This window comes from Melanostigma gelatinosum, assembly GCF_949748355.1.
Source record: "Melanostigma gelatinosum genome assembly, chromosome: 2".
Taxonomy (NCBI): domain Eukaryota; kingdom Metazoa; phylum Chordata; class Actinopteri; order Perciformes; family Zoarcidae; genus Melanostigma; species Melanostigma gelatinosum.
The window spans coordinates 11,019,494-11,035,001 of NC_136635.1; the positions used below are offsets into that span (position 1 = coordinate 11,019,494).

The 15,508-nt window shown below is 39.9% G+C and overlaps 1 protein-coding gene across 1 annotated transcript in view; it reads left to right on the plus strand.

The window, feature by feature from the left end:
* Positions 1–15,508, plus strand: part of LOC306788818 (CUB and sushi domain-containing protein 1-like) — a gene marked incomplete at both ends in the record, with an annotated part of 359,256 nt that overhangs the window by 225,278 nt on the left and 118,470 nt on the right. Inside the window, 8 exons of the mRNA XM_079284484.1 lie at positions 2,376–2,558; positions 2,745–2,930; positions 8,073–8,213; positions 11,167–11,288; positions 11,544–11,616; positions 13,032–13,170; positions 14,015–14,202; positions 14,394–14,582. Of these exons, the coding sequence (XP_079140610.1) occupies positions 2,376–2,558; positions 2,745–2,930; positions 8,073–8,213; positions 11,167–11,288; positions 11,544–11,616; positions 13,032–13,170; positions 14,015–14,202; positions 14,394–14,582 (1,221 nt within the window). The remainder of the gene's footprint in view (positions 1–2,375; positions 2,559–2,744; positions 2,931–8,072; positions 8,214–11,166; positions 11,289–11,543; positions 11,617–13,031; positions 13,171–14,014; positions 14,203–14,393; positions 14,583–15,508) is intronic.

A 15,508-nucleotide genomic window follows, 5' to 3' on the forward strand; every position in this document is an offset into this window, starting at 1 on the left:
TTTTTTTGATGGTCCACGCAGCCGCATTGAAGCTGCTGCTAGTCCTTCTTCTAAGAAATGATAAGTTCTTACAATTTTTTAACCTGTTGACGAACAAGAGAAGAAGGTAGCCATTGTAGCCATATATTGTAAGTATGGCCTTTGTGTTTAGACAGCACACAAAGTCTGTTTACAGGCTGCAGACTCATTCAAAGATGCACACACATTTATGTTAACCCTAACCACAAGTCTGAACGAGGTTTTTAAAAGTCACAGTTTAGAGACACAGAAGTAAAATTGGCAACTGCGACACCCAGCAGTATTACACGAGGATGAACATAGCACACCACTTAAGCCCGAGCGCCCCCTTTTTTGGGGGCTGTGGAGAAAGTTTAGCATATACCGTCCGAAAAAATGCACTTATCACAAACGAATATAATGATGTCGCACATCAAATTAAACAACATAACCTGGGCTACAATAATATGTAAGCCGCTTCTACATGCTCCAAACACCAACTAAATGAATTACCAAATATCAAAATCCATATAGCGCCACCTAGTCAACCCACTCGCCAAATTTCTGACTCTACTCTAGCGATCTCAAAAGAAAGCAGACACTCCACAGATTCCTGACATATACATCGAATCCAGCTACAACAAAGCATCAGGGAGATATGAACCAAAGAACACCAACAACAGAAATTGCTTCATCAAACGATAGTTATAAAATCTGAACAAGTGTTCCCTTTATTATAACACAAAAAGTATTCAAATAGACCTTGTGGTGGCAGAGTTATGCTCCTTTTAGTATGGGTTTGCAATTTTTGAGCAGAGGCCTAAAAAGTAGGTCCGTTTTTAAGGGTTCATGCTTCAAGGTTGGAGGGAGACAACCAGGGGGCTCCCTGGAGAGGGCAAACAGGCTAAACGGTTTCTTCAATAGGTTCAGTTCACAGCCCTCATCTGTCTCCCCCACGCACCACACCTCTGCTCCCCCCCCCTCATTTGTCCCCCCTGGTGAGCTGCATGGACACAGAGCCCTCAACTTCAAAGGGCTCTTCCACCACTGATGATTCAGGACCTGACGGCATCAGCCCCAGGATCCTAAAGACCTGCGCCATCTAGCTGTCTGATGTCCTGCAACACCTCTTCAACCTGCGCCTGAAGCCCGGTGCTGTGGAAGACGTCGTGCCTGGTTCCTGTAACAAAGAAGACAACTCCATCTGGCCTCAACGACTACCGACCAGTTGCCCTCACATCTCATGTGATGAAGGTGCTGGAGAGGCTGGTCACTGGACCCTCTGCAATTTGCACACCAGCCTCATGTGGGAGTGGACGCCGCCATCAAATCCCACCTGGACGGATCCGGCGCATTCAACACCATCCAACCAGTGTTGCTGAGTGAGAAGCTGCGGGTGGTGGGGGGTAGACACGTCCACCGTCTCCTGGATCACTGACCACCTCACAGGCAGACCACAGTTTGTCCGACTGGGCCGTGTGCTGTCTGATACGGTGGTCAGTGATAGTGGAGCCCCACAGGGAACTGTTCTGTCTCCCTTCCTGTTCACCTTGTACACCACTGACTTCCAGTACAACTCAGGGTCATACCATCTGCAGAAGTTCTCTGATGACTACTTCGCCGTAGTCTGCTGGGGGAGCAGCACTGGAGCCGGAGACTGAACAAACTGATTAAGAAGGCCGGCTCCATCATTGGCTGCAAACAAGACAATCTGGAAAAGGTGGTGGAGAGGAAGACACGGAAGAAACTATTATCCATACTGGATAACCCGGACCACCCTCTCCACCACCTCCTGCAGGGACGGTGAAGAACTTTCTCCAACAGACTGATCCAGCTCTGCTGTCACAAGGACAGATACAGGAGATCATTCCTGCCCTCTGCTATTAGACTATACAATAAATCACCTCTGGCCAAATTATTCACAAGACCATAACACCATTACACTGTTGTTGTTTGTTTGGTTAAACCTTTGCACTACTGTTTAGTTAGTTAATTTAATATTATTCTATTTCATTGTATAAATTGTGCATTTTTTACATTTAATGTTTTTTACTGTGTTATTTTTACTGTATATACTGTGCATTTTTATACTCAATATTTTTTATTTTTTACTCTGTTACTTAGATTGCTTACCTGTACCATAATTACTGCTGTAGCGCACAAATTTCCCCTTGCGGGATTAATAAAGTATCTATCTATCTATCATTACCATAAACACCCCCTACAGAATGTTCTGATTAGTCTCACAGACAATCTACAAATCAATGAATGCATTTTATTGCCATTTAATCCCACCTCACAAGTTCGAACAGACAACCCCTTATCTGAATGTCACCATGTCGCATGTTGACATTAATTATCAGCATAATGTGTTACAGAGATCGAACGTGGAGGCTGTGGTGATCCTGGGGTGCCGGCATTTGGTCGTCGTAGTGGTGATCGCTTTCAACATGGTGACGTGTTGACCTTCTTTTGCCAGTCGGCTTTTGAACTTGTGGGCGAGAGAACCATCACGTGCCAGCACAATAACCAGTGGTCTGGCAACAAACCCAGTTGTATCTGTAAGTACACATAGTCCATACAGACATATTTATGTTGATTGATTTCCTGTTAATTTTGCATTGTTAATTTTGCCTCTTTTTTTAATTGCTATATTTATTTGTCTTTGCTTTTTTGCTTGCATTCATACCTACTTACCTATCAACTTGACCTCTTTCCTTCCTGCCTTTGTTCCTTCTTGTTTGTAGTTTCATGTTTCTTCAACTTCACGGCTCCATCAGGGACTATATTGTCCCCAAACTACCCAGAGGAGTATGGGAACAACCTGAACTGTGTGTGGTTGATTATCTCTGAACCGGGTCGCCGCATTCATCTCCTGTTTTCTGACTTTGACCTGGAGCCACAGTTCGACTGGTTGGTGATCAAAGATGAAGGTAATTGTATCTTAAATATATCACAGTCATTTTGAAAACGTAGTTCCTAAATTAACACCTCAGGATATGCATATATGCAAATTCTAAATGGCTGAAATATGGATGTGCATGTATTTTTTCTGAAATCGTTAAAAAGGTCAAATAAGCTGGGGGTGCACTCTTTCTCAATTTAAGATAACTAAAGATAACTTCTGATTGGGTTTGGTTGAGGAATGGCTAGCTGGCAAACTGGATGGAAAGTTGGAATATTCATTTAATTGTGCACCTTTCCTCTACACACAGAACACAGGGCCATTTGATCACCCATTGTTATCAAAGTTATTGATTTGAACTGAATCAACTAAAGCCCCTGTTTGACTGGCTTGTCATTAAAGATGAAGTTGTGCTAAATGGGCTGGCTGTAAACCTGTTCCTCTGCAGGGATGTTGTTTGGAGCAGGGTTTTGAAAATTGCAGGGCAATTAGTGCTGTTCCACTGGGCAAACTGCAATTGAAGTTGTTGCTTCAAAGTCTTCCAGTTTGCTCCGCTTAGTGATCGATCACTGCTGTCACATGGAAACAACACTGTGTGTCTTCTTTTCAGAAATTTAAACGAAAAAATGACTTACTCCATAACTGACATGCCCTCTTGAAAGTAATCAAGATTTCAAAACCTTCATGAAATGTACTGCCTCTGTAGACTTCTGTAAATACACTTATTGATCAGATAAAGACAGGTTGGGTGAAAACCACAAAGGCTGTTTACTGTTGTAAGAAATATTGCATCAAAATTGTGTGAACTTTGAAGTTAAAAAAAAAAGTCAAATCAGTTCAATCTAAAAGTGCATTTAGTTTATATAGTACACCAAGACAGTACCTATGACAGAAGTTGGTTTTGTCCCACCATAAACAGGTGTTGGCTTGTAAATACCTTGTAAAGGATCAGTATCCGTTAATATGGCACCCATTAAATGATTACGAATTAGGTGTTCAGAAGGTTAACTACTTTACAAGTGTGCATAATTTATTACTCTGCTTTTCAAAATCACACTGGACATGTTTTTGAATTCATTTGAACGTAACTGCTGCACCACAGCACTCAACAGGCTGATATAGAATACAAATGGGTTTAACAGCAACACAGTGCAGCATTGCAATGGTTGAATAAGCAGATCACTTCTCAAGTGTTGCTTATCATTGATAACATACATTGATGATTAATTGGCATTGTCTGAAAGTCTCTCCTTATGTCACACATTCAAATGTAAAACATTTGTTTAATTGTTATCAACAAGTTGGCTGTTATGCAACCAATTTTGTGACGCACAGTCTGCTGTTATGCCTTTGAACGAGCATAGATAAGAAAGAGATGCTTCAGCCCAACAGGAAAATAAATCTGCATCCTAATGCAATAAAATGAAAGTTTCTCTGCATCAGAGAAACCCACAGGCTTTTCCATTCACCAAGAAGTTTATGTGACCTTGACATTCAAGACTTTTATCCCTGTATAATAGAACAATGCAATACAAACCAATGGCAAGCAAAAGTGAACAGAGAAACCATTGCAATAACCCATAAATCACCTGAGCTGGGAAACAGTGTAAGAAATCAGATAAAGCTTCAAGGTACGCTTTTGAAAAGTACACAAAAAAGTTAACATAATCAGAAAGCCATTGTTGTCATCTAATAAAAGAGCACATCGTGATAGACTGTTACAAAAGGCATTTCTGTGAATCTCTCCTCTTAGATAAGTAAGCGTAGGACCTTGTCACTCTTTCAGCTATTGTTGCATTGCTTCTCTTTTACTCCTGGTGGCTTGCCTATCAATGCAATAATGACTATGCGAAAGAGCTTTTAGGTTGCTGAAGAACAAAGTGGGTGACACTGTGAAACTCAGTCGCCACGTAGCTTAATTGAGTCGAAGTCCAAAACTCCCAAGTCGAGGAGGAAATTAAAAGAAAGGTTTCTGTAGGAGTGTTGGTGAAGAATCCCAATTTTGGCTGCAGTGTGTCTTTATCACCGAGGAGTTCTTGTATCTCCCCTTCTGTCCCTGTCAGGGTCACACTGCTTTTCATTGCACCTTTTGTTGTTGGAGTCTTACGAGGATTTTGAATATTGTTTTCAATAAATAGGCTCGTAAGTTCCTAACGATGTTTTCTAAAACACTGCAATCAATCATGCTGATTGCTCTCTGTTATTTTTTAAGGATTGGATGGATCAGGAATAATCTGAAAGTGTCAATACCAATCATCTCAGCCATTATCAATATCCAGTACCGTAATCGTATAACATGTAAATGATTCTGGTGTATCTGATCTGATACTGTGCATGCCCTTAAAATATATATTTCAAAAGTAAAGTATAAATGATGAAAAAGTATAAATACTGTTCAGGTGTCATCAATAGAATATCATACAATGAATGCACTCAATGACCAGAAGAAGTATGTCTTACTTTTTCATTGCAACAGCAAATCGCTTTGTGTACGCATGGATTACCACGACTAGATGTAAAGACTGTCAGACTTTGAAAAAACATGATTGAGACCACAGAGTGACCTTTTCAAATGTAATCGAGGAACGGATCAGAACACAAGACACCACTTCAACCATTTGCTACGTGGGCAGATGGCCCTTAGTCGACAAACACAGGACATATTGGGTGGCAAACGCCATAATGACTATCAACAGTGCTGCTTCTCTTGCTGGTACAGAACTCCAGGTGTTTTCTGATGAATCACAGTTCCTGCAGCCCCAATCTGCTAGACTCCTGGTGGGTCATCAGCAGCAACAACAAGCATTGTGTTAGTTCTGGCAGTGAACTGAAGTTGTGCATGCCAATAGCTCATCAGCATCAGTTGCCATTTATAATCACTGATCACACTCAAACTACATTTCCAATCGCATTCAATCAAGACAATAAAGTGGTCTTTATAATCTCACAATGTCTCTTCACTTACTTGTGATCATTATGGCGCTGCTGCTGGTTAATCTGTTTATTTCTACCTGCTATAAACTGCTGTTGCTGGCTGCGACGATTGATTTCTCTATCAACCAGCTCAGCTTCCTCCTGTTCATGAGTGTTATCACCATTGCAGGGGATGGCATTTCTTTCCCTGTGAATTATGTTTGTTCCATATCTCACTGATAAGGGCCTGCTGGGCTCTGTTCTGTGTAGCCCTTTAGGGTTATATTACGCTCCCTACTGAACCTGTCGCTGCTGTTTGGATCATTTGGGAGCACCCTCAAGAGCAGAGTGTATTCTGCCAAAAAAGTGTGTGGTTGCAGTAAATGATACTATGCTGTGACACAAATATCTCAGACAGAAATTAGGTGATACATGGTTACAGCTGCACAGGCCAGTGGGAGACAGGTAATGGTTTCAGGGCCATTCAATTGGTATACAGTGGGTCCTTTAATGGCTATAGAGCGATGCCTTAATGCCAGAGCATATCTTAATATAGCAGCCAGGTTCAGCCCTTCATTGCAATCATCTCCCCCTCAGGGGTTTGATTGGTACTTTGAAGAAGATAATGTTCGCTGCCATGGTGAGAGAATTGTCTTGGAATGCATGGCTCAAGACACCTACCGGTGAAATAGCGTTAATGGCCTGAACACCACAATCCCCTGATATCAGTTTCTTTGGGAGTCAATCAAATGCAGCTTCTATATAAAAAAAGCATCCACCCATCAACCTCTGCCAGTTGTGTGAAGGACTGACACCAGAACTCCACAGGTCCCTTATTAAGTCACTGCCCAGACATGTAGAAGCTGTTATTCGTACTGAAGGTGGTCCAACGTGGTACTGAACAGGGTTCGGTATCAGCAGGGTAATACAATTTGATTTCAGTTTAAAGGGTCTTGATTCCGTATAAGTTTCATCCGACATTAATGAGATGAAAAAGCCTGTATTGATGTACAGCTATAATGACATTTAAGAATTCTCTGTATATTTTCATGAAACAAAGTGCATTACTACTATACAGATATGGAATGACGTGCATCCCACTTTGGGACACTGTCGACTTTTACTTGAATTTATATCGTATTATACAGTGAAACTGAGATGGTTGCTAAAAAAAAACACTTCCAGATGAGAATCTCCAAATGTCCAGGGACTATGTTAAATGGCCTTGTTTTAGCACAGTGATGATGCGTTTCATCTCAATAGTCTCAGAAAAAGTCCTAAACCTGTAAAAACACTAATTATCCTTCAATGGCCTTATAAGAAAAGGATCGAAGAATTTTTGTTTTTCGTTAATAATGAGTCATTTATTTCTATATAGCGAGCGGGTCTTCTTCCCAGAGTCCACCATGTTGCACCACTATGTTTCTGCAGTAGCCCAGAACGGATAAACCAAACACTGGCTCTGGAGAGAGACTTTTGCATTTTTACTGCAGGGGTATTCAGTTGGATGCAATCTGCAACCTCACCGCTAAATGCCACTTAACCCTACACACTGCTCCTTTAAGGACAAACACTACAATTTGAGACACAAAGCTTTCAACAGCATATGCATTGTAACTCACTGCTGTTGTTAAAACTCCCAGCAATGTAATGAAATAGCCAAACTGGGCTCCACCAGTAACAAGCTTCAATGTTTGAATACAGCATACAGTGTCAATATTGTGTCACTTTGGAAGGGAAACATTCTAAGCCACATATTGCTGCTTATATCTATTTACATTTATTAAATAAGATTTTGAATTCAGGAATGGTAATGGGTTATTCCTCCATTTTGGTTTTGACAGTATCAGAGAACTGAATGAAGTGAATTGAATGGGTTATTTTCACTCCATTCAATTCTTTAATCCCACTGACAGGCAGGTGATCGATGAATCCATTGTGCTACCGACAGAGTATTTATTAAAGCATGTATATTGGTAACATTTTTCTGCAAAATAACACCAAAACAACATATTACAATGTGCTAACATAAACAAGAATCTTAAGACCTGTTGAGTCATCTCAAAGTTATTTTTTTCCGAACCCTAATATCATTTAATACATCTCTTGAGGTCTCTTGTGGTGTTTTACTTTTCCCTTTTTACAGGAGTCCTTCACTTTCCAAGTATGTCCTTGGCCTAATGTTATTCAGACGGAATTAGATAAGCACCATTAAAACGTGTCTGTAAAAGATTGTTTAAACTGTGTTCGATTTCAGGCCTGTCTGAGCCAACAACATTTGGGACGTTCTCGGGAAAAGATGTTCCATCACAGATCGCCTCGAATGGACACATCATAAGACTGGAATTTCAATCTGATCATTCTAATACTGGAAAAGGCTTCAATATCAGCTACACCAGTATGTGCTACCTACCTACCTACCTACCTGTCTGTCTGTCTGTCTGTCTGTCTGTCTGTCTGTCTGTCTGTTGATTAGATTTACTGACATGTAAAACATATACAATTTCTTAGAGGAAGAAAAAGGGCGAATTGATAGATGCAAAGGTTTGTGACAGTGTGTGATCATAAACAAAGACATAAAAACTGAAAACAATAGTTGTCTATTATCCAATGCAGCTGCAATATACACTATGTTTTGACTAAGAAGATGTTCTTACCTTTTCTTGAAGCACTTGTCATCTCTGTCTTGCTGTGTTGTTGCTATTCTTCTTGACTGATTTGTATTCGTACTCTGATTAATTCTTTGTGGTTTCCATGCGGTTTTGCAGCATTTCCCACACTGCCTCCCAAAATGATCTTGTCTCTGACTTCCCTTTGAAAGGTTACATTTGAGTGAAAGGAACAAAAAAAACAATATTTATTGTCTCTTCAGCTCCACAGAGTAACAAGTCCTACCTCTAATCCTAATGCAAACCATTTTCTCTCTAATCCGAACACAAATGAAATGCAGCATTATATATATATATATATATATATTTATATTGCAATGTCTTTATTGTCAACAGTCGTAGAGGAAAGTAAAAAAACACAATTACTGTTGATAAATACCCAATTTAAAAAAAAAAACATTTAACTTTCAGTCATATCATTTTTGTTGATGAAACATTTTGAGAATGTCATTTTAAATTTGTCATACACATCAACATAGTAACTTAAGAAAGACAGATCAGGCATCTGTGTGCTTTTTCTCTAATTTGGCATTTTAATGCATATATGAATATCAATTGGTATTGCTGTGAGTATATATCAGTATCTGTTTATATGAATAATGTTGTGTAATGCAAATATAAACTTTGACACACCGTCATAAATCATAAATAAGTCATAAATGTTATTCATTTATTTGTTTAAATGTAGGGGAAATCTCTGTCACGTCTAAAGATTTAATTCATTGTAATGACCGCTACATTTAATGACATCAATGCTATATTTGGATAAGGGTGTTTTTAAATAGTGATTATCACTGTTGTACTGTTTACAAAACCATAATCACTATTACCTCATTTAAAAACATGTATGGTTCACATAATTTACTATCCACAAATGATTGTGGGTTTTCTTATTTTATTTTGCTCAACTATGAAATTGAAGCCATCCAGACAGTTATGATTCTGCTGTAATGCATCGCATTGTTTGTGATGGACTGCATTAACCACAGTGCATTGCTGAGCCGCTCTGAGCGCATACTGTATCAATTGGTGCAAAATGACTACAAAAGACTTGGAACCAAGAAACAAGAATTCATTGTACACTAGGAAAACCCCCTTGAAAAATCACACGTTGCCGGTACAAAGACAGAACCATTTTACACTTCATTTTCAACATATTGCTGTCAAAGTTAGAGGTCATTTCTTTATTTCTCTCTCTGTCCCATCACTGTTATTGTATCTCCGCCTGGAGAATCACACACAGTCAACTCCAGGCTTTCAGGGAGCTCGAGGCTGCTGGCGCATAGAGCGGAAAATGCAAGGCACTCAGCGATGCAAAAGCAGCGCGCAAAATGCTTCACTCTCATTGAAAACAATTGCAAAAAGCTGACCCGATCTGCTAAAATGAGTTTTGTCTGATCAGGGCCTTATCCTGCCATTGCTTGCTGCGTGAATGCTTACTCCTCACTCACTCCTCTTAAAGAGCTGGTCCCCAGCCGCTGCTCTGCGGCCAGACACACAGTGGAGGAAAACAATAGAGTATATTTCTCTGGGTAAAACATTTTGCTCACTTTTATTGTTTTGAACAGTATGTTAGGCTAACGATCAGTGGCGGCTGGTGGAAAATGTTCTAGGTAGGGCCATCCTATCAATTTCAGCAAACATCCCAGTATGATTTCATGCAAAAAAAATGTAAGTATCAAACACGCATTATTTGCATTACTCGCAATTTACATAATTTATGATTATTATAATTATTATTATTTATTTTTTTGTGTGGCTCATGGTGGGGCCATGCCCCATGGCCCTCTATTGACCAGCCGCCACTGCTAACGATACTACACACACAGCTGACTGCATCGCAGCCACTCAGCCGCTGCTCACCTTGTCTCACACTTCCTTTATCTGAAACAGTCACAGCACAATCTCTCTTCTCCCTCCTCTGAGTTAACACATATCATTTGAATATTTGATCTATTCTCATTTTGTCTGTTTTCTCCTATGTATGTATCCCTCTCATCTTTTTATCCCTCCAATCTTTTCCACTACTTTCACATACTATGACTGGTGTGTGAAAGTTTGCATGGTTTCTGTTTGCCTTTGGTTTTTGTATGCAGTATGTGTGTGCATGTACAAGCTAATGTGTTTGCATTCATCTGGCGGTCTATGTAATATGATATTTTGCCCTTTCCTCTCTTGCGCTCATTTTTTTCCATCTGTCTTTATTTTTCTCTGTCTGCTCTCATTTCCTCTCCATCAGCAGCTAATCAACCTGAGACATGTCCAATCACTGGGCGTGTGCTCTGGGTGGGATCAGGTTAATCTCTGGAATAGGGATGATATAAGCTAAACATGACAGGGTTGAATCCACGTGATAATTCCATTCTTATATTTCCATATCAGTAGAGATGTCACATTTACTGACAGTGATTTTCAAACTTTTCTTTTCTGGTAGAACCACATTTCCGGTTCTCAAATAAATTGAAATACCTTGTTGTTCAAATTATCAAACATGCAAATGTATTCTGAACCACTCCAACAATTCAAATATCCATGCTATGACCGATGTGTGTTGTTTTTTTTTTGTTCATATTTTCTTTGTTCTCATTCAGTTGCAAAGAAATTTGTCTTTGTTTCGGTTAATTTAGTTCTTTGTCTTTTGGCTGCTATTTAAACTTTTCTCTCCTTGTTATTTCTCTGTAGCATTTGGGCAGAATGAATGTCATGACCCAGGAGTTCCTGTCAATGGTCAAAGGTATGGTGACCAATTTCAGCTCGGCAGCTCTGTGGCTTTTCGCTGTGATCAAGGATTCATTAGGACACAGGTAACAATCCGATATCTGTGTTAATCTACTGTTATAAGGTGTTCACACAACATAAATACAGATGTTTATTAGAAGTATTAACATTATTAGCATGCATATTGGGTGTTTGTGATATCAGTTGTAGGGAAAAGCTGTTTACTCCCCTGTACTTAATTTGTCTCTGTATAAAAGTACTTGATTTACTTTATATTTATGTTAATTTCTTGATTTTTTTCTGCTTGTATCTTATCTTAAAATAAGTATCACTTTTTCCAGGGGTCTGATCAGGTGACTTGCATCATCCAGGATGGAAATGTTGTGTGGTCGGCGGCTGTACCTCGCTGTGAAGGTAAACACAACTGTTTACTTTGTACATGAGCAACGGGCAATTGTTGAAAACGTTGGACTTGCCAGAATATAGGGTGACAAAGCAGCTTAAGTGTGCTTATACAACTTAGGAATTCCACTACATTTCCTCCACTAATTGCTTTCGACCTCAGCCTCCCCACACGTATTCAGCTTGTTTGCACGCATCTTTCACTCTCAACAATAATCTCAAATGAAATTGGCACAAGTTGTGCTGAAACTAATTCATTCAACTGATGCATTCATTATATGCAGACTCCAATATACAGAGATGTATCCACAGTGTGCAGATATGCTCCTATTTAGAAGTAATAATAAAAGGACAGCGGATGTGATTTTATTTGAATACCTTTTAAAGGGGAATGTTATCCACTGGCCTGTGAGAATTTGTATGTCTTTTTTTGTTTCCCCTCCATCTTGATGGTATTGTCTAAATGACATTATCAAATGTTGGCTGTTGTTAATAAGCGGGATGGAGGAGACAATCCAATTAAATAGGGCTGTCACCTTATTAAATATGGAGTATGGGGAAATATTATCCCTCCCATTGGACGGGGAAGGATAATTATGTTTTATTTCTAGGGTGACTTTGTCTCGTCCGTCCCATCCATGAGTACCACAGCTTCAGTGTGCACAAAGCGGGTACAAGAAAAGTAATTTTCTTTAGCTTGCTGAAAATCTGGAGTTATGTTATCATTCAGAAGGATGAAGGTATCAGCAGCTTGACAACAGAAGAAGCGTAAGAGTGTAAAAGACAAGCCATTGCAAATTGCATATCTGAGCACTGGATAATATCTGAGCACTGGATAATAACAGGATCATGAACTCCAGGTCTAAAGTTTTTTAAAGGATGTTACTATACGTGCTAGCTTAATATAAGTAGACAGGCCAGTCCAAAACTCAAATACAGTGACAAAGTTATTAGGTATTTTATTTATATGGATTCTAAACTCAGCTGAAGCTAATTCTTGCATTTCAATGTGCTGTGATTTAGATTTTTGGACTTTCACCCATAAATTAGTGTCGAGACCTGCCAGCTATGCACAGTTCTTTGAGTTGCAGGAAATGACAATCTGTTTTCTGGCATTATTTGATACATAAATACACTTGATTTGCTATATAAATGATCACGCGATAATTATTTCTGCCCTTTTTCCAACATGAGCAACTCAAATGTGTTTACTGTAGCACAAGATTGCCACAGCATATTTTCTGAAGGTAAATGTTTGCGTGTGAGCTCTATAAATTTAGAAAGGATTAGAGCGCTAACCCAAATTGGAAAGATGATGAATCTGCTAAGTCAATGTGATACGAGCGTTGTGCTCATGCAATAATACTGTTGCAAGAAAAAGTGATACATTTCTCTCCCTCTGTGGTTGTGTGTTTATTTCCCTGTAGCTCCATGTGGAGGCCACCTCACAGCTCCTACTGGTGTTCTGCTGTCTCCTGGTTGGCCCTCCTTTTATAAAGACTCTCTGAACTGCCAGTGGGTGATTGAAGCACAGCCAGACCATGCTGTGAAGATACACTTTGACAGGTTTGTCATTTGGTTATGGAGGCATAGAGAGGTTTGTTTAGGTCAGTTTCTCAGAATACTTGTCAGATTGTTAGTAAATGGACAACAGGGTCATCTTTGAAGCATGTCCGTTTTTTACACATTACATTAGTTAGTCAGTCTATTAGTTGGTCAGTCTTTCAGAAACATTGTTAATCAGACATAGATGTAGTTGTTGAGTTACTGCTGCAGTACATAATTGATGTTGGCCTTTTGCACATTTTTCTCTAAAAACAAGCCACAGGCAGATGCAATGTAGCCTGAAATTGCTAAAGCTGAAATTTGACTTTTTGGGGAATTGACGTGCAGGCAAAATGATCCTCATAGCCTATGAGGCAGGTCATTCCGAATTTGCACTGCATGTAAATGTCCTGTGCTGAGGCTAGTTAATTGTTCCGTTGGCTGGTTAGAGCAGTATGTGGTTTCCAACTCTTTGTTTTCTATCCAGGGCAGGTAGTTCGTTGCATTAATGTGATATTTTTCTTCTAAGTCAGTTACTACTGTAATTTATGTTTAAAATGATAACCAGCACCACGAACGGTTTCAAGATTAAAACTGGTTCTGAGTGCCCTTCAGACACAACTGTTGATAATTGCAGGCAGAGACGAAAGTGTTCAGCTAGTTAGCTATTTATGTGGTTGTTTAAGTGCTCAGTTAAATTACCGGTAGCTGGTAGAATGTGAGTCAATCACTTTTGTTAGTGCTGGGTTACATTGGCTGGTGTTTGGTGTACGCTGCACACCGATTATGTATGCCTTATGAAGGTTATCTTTGTGTATGCCAGGTTATTTTGCATGTTTTCTTTGTTGTTTGTGTGTCTGTCTAGGTTCCAGACCGAGGTCAACTATGACACACTGGAAATCAGAGATGGCCCCTCAACCTCTTCTCCCCTCATCGGTGAATATCACGGCACCCAAGCGCCTCATTTCCTGATTTCCACATCCAACGTCCTGTTCCTGTTGTTCACGACAGACAACAGCCGCTCTGCGGCGGGCTTCAGCATCAGATATGAAAGTAAGGCCGATTGACTGACTGATAGAAATGTTTGGTAGACACAAGATGAATTACTTGCTGGTACTACTCATATGCAGCAACATTTTTTGTTCAAACCAGCTTATAAATGTGTAATTACCCCCTCCACACACACACACACACATTCACCCTCTTGACTTGTGGTACTTCTGCTTGTGTGATGTGATTTTCAGGTGTGAAAATGGAGTCAGACGCTTGTCTTGATCCTGGTATCCCAGTCAATGGTCGTCGCCAAGGCAGCAACTATTTCATTGGCTCCCGTGTCTCATTTACATGTGATCAAGGATACTCACTGAGTGATCAGGAGCCAATTGTTTGCGAGCACAATCATCAGTGGAGTCACGCTCTCCCCAGTTGTGATGGTGAGAATCTTTCTTTCTTTCATTTTTTGCCCTCTTGATGCAAACCTATAGTGAGCGGAAACCTTTTGTATCCTTTTTCCAAAAAGAATTTAACAGCAAGAATTATGTGATAATGTGAGGAACGCAGTCACTTGATGGTGTTCCAGCACTGCACAATATGATGAAGAATTGTTAGACTATGACGACTATCATTTAGGTATTGTCTTCAGATCATCCATTCCTCCATTATCTATATTGTAGCTGCTTATTCATTTTTAGTCACACTGAAAATATTTAAAGTAAATTGGCTTCTGACTTGTTTCAGCTGAGTTGCTGATGGTGACTGAGATATTAAAATGCCAGATTGCTGTCTCCTTGGAGTTACCTGTGACGCTGATCCCAAAGATAAGACATGAGGCAGATGCAGTTAGAAGTCACTCCATTCGGTACTCAGGCAGCCTTACATTTGGCAAAGAGTGACCAGCACCAAAGCTGGGTCATGCTTACATGCAAAATTGCCTCTGCTTTACCACAGTTGTATTGTCCACAGTAAACAACTATTTGCAATTCCCTTTTGGAAGCCACTAGCTGTGTGTTTGTTGCGTGTGAGATAAGTTGGAAGGTATTGCAGTTTCATACAGTACTTAAATATCACAATACAGACAAATCAAATGACTTTACATGTCAAATTCAAACACAAGGTCCAAGCAATCTACCGTCTAAAATCACGAAACAACCTGGTAATTCAGCATTATCAGGTGAGCGGTATGCCTGCATTAATGCACGCTTGCTGTTTGAGGGTTTTATAGTCCTTTTCATTTTTCCACTAACTGATTTGGGATGGCGCTGAACATGACGGTCCCCTCTTCATGGACATAAAAGCAGAAGTGGAGTGAGTCGAGCGATGTGGCTGAAAGAGAGTTGAGCCAGAGTCAGAGGCAGTGAGG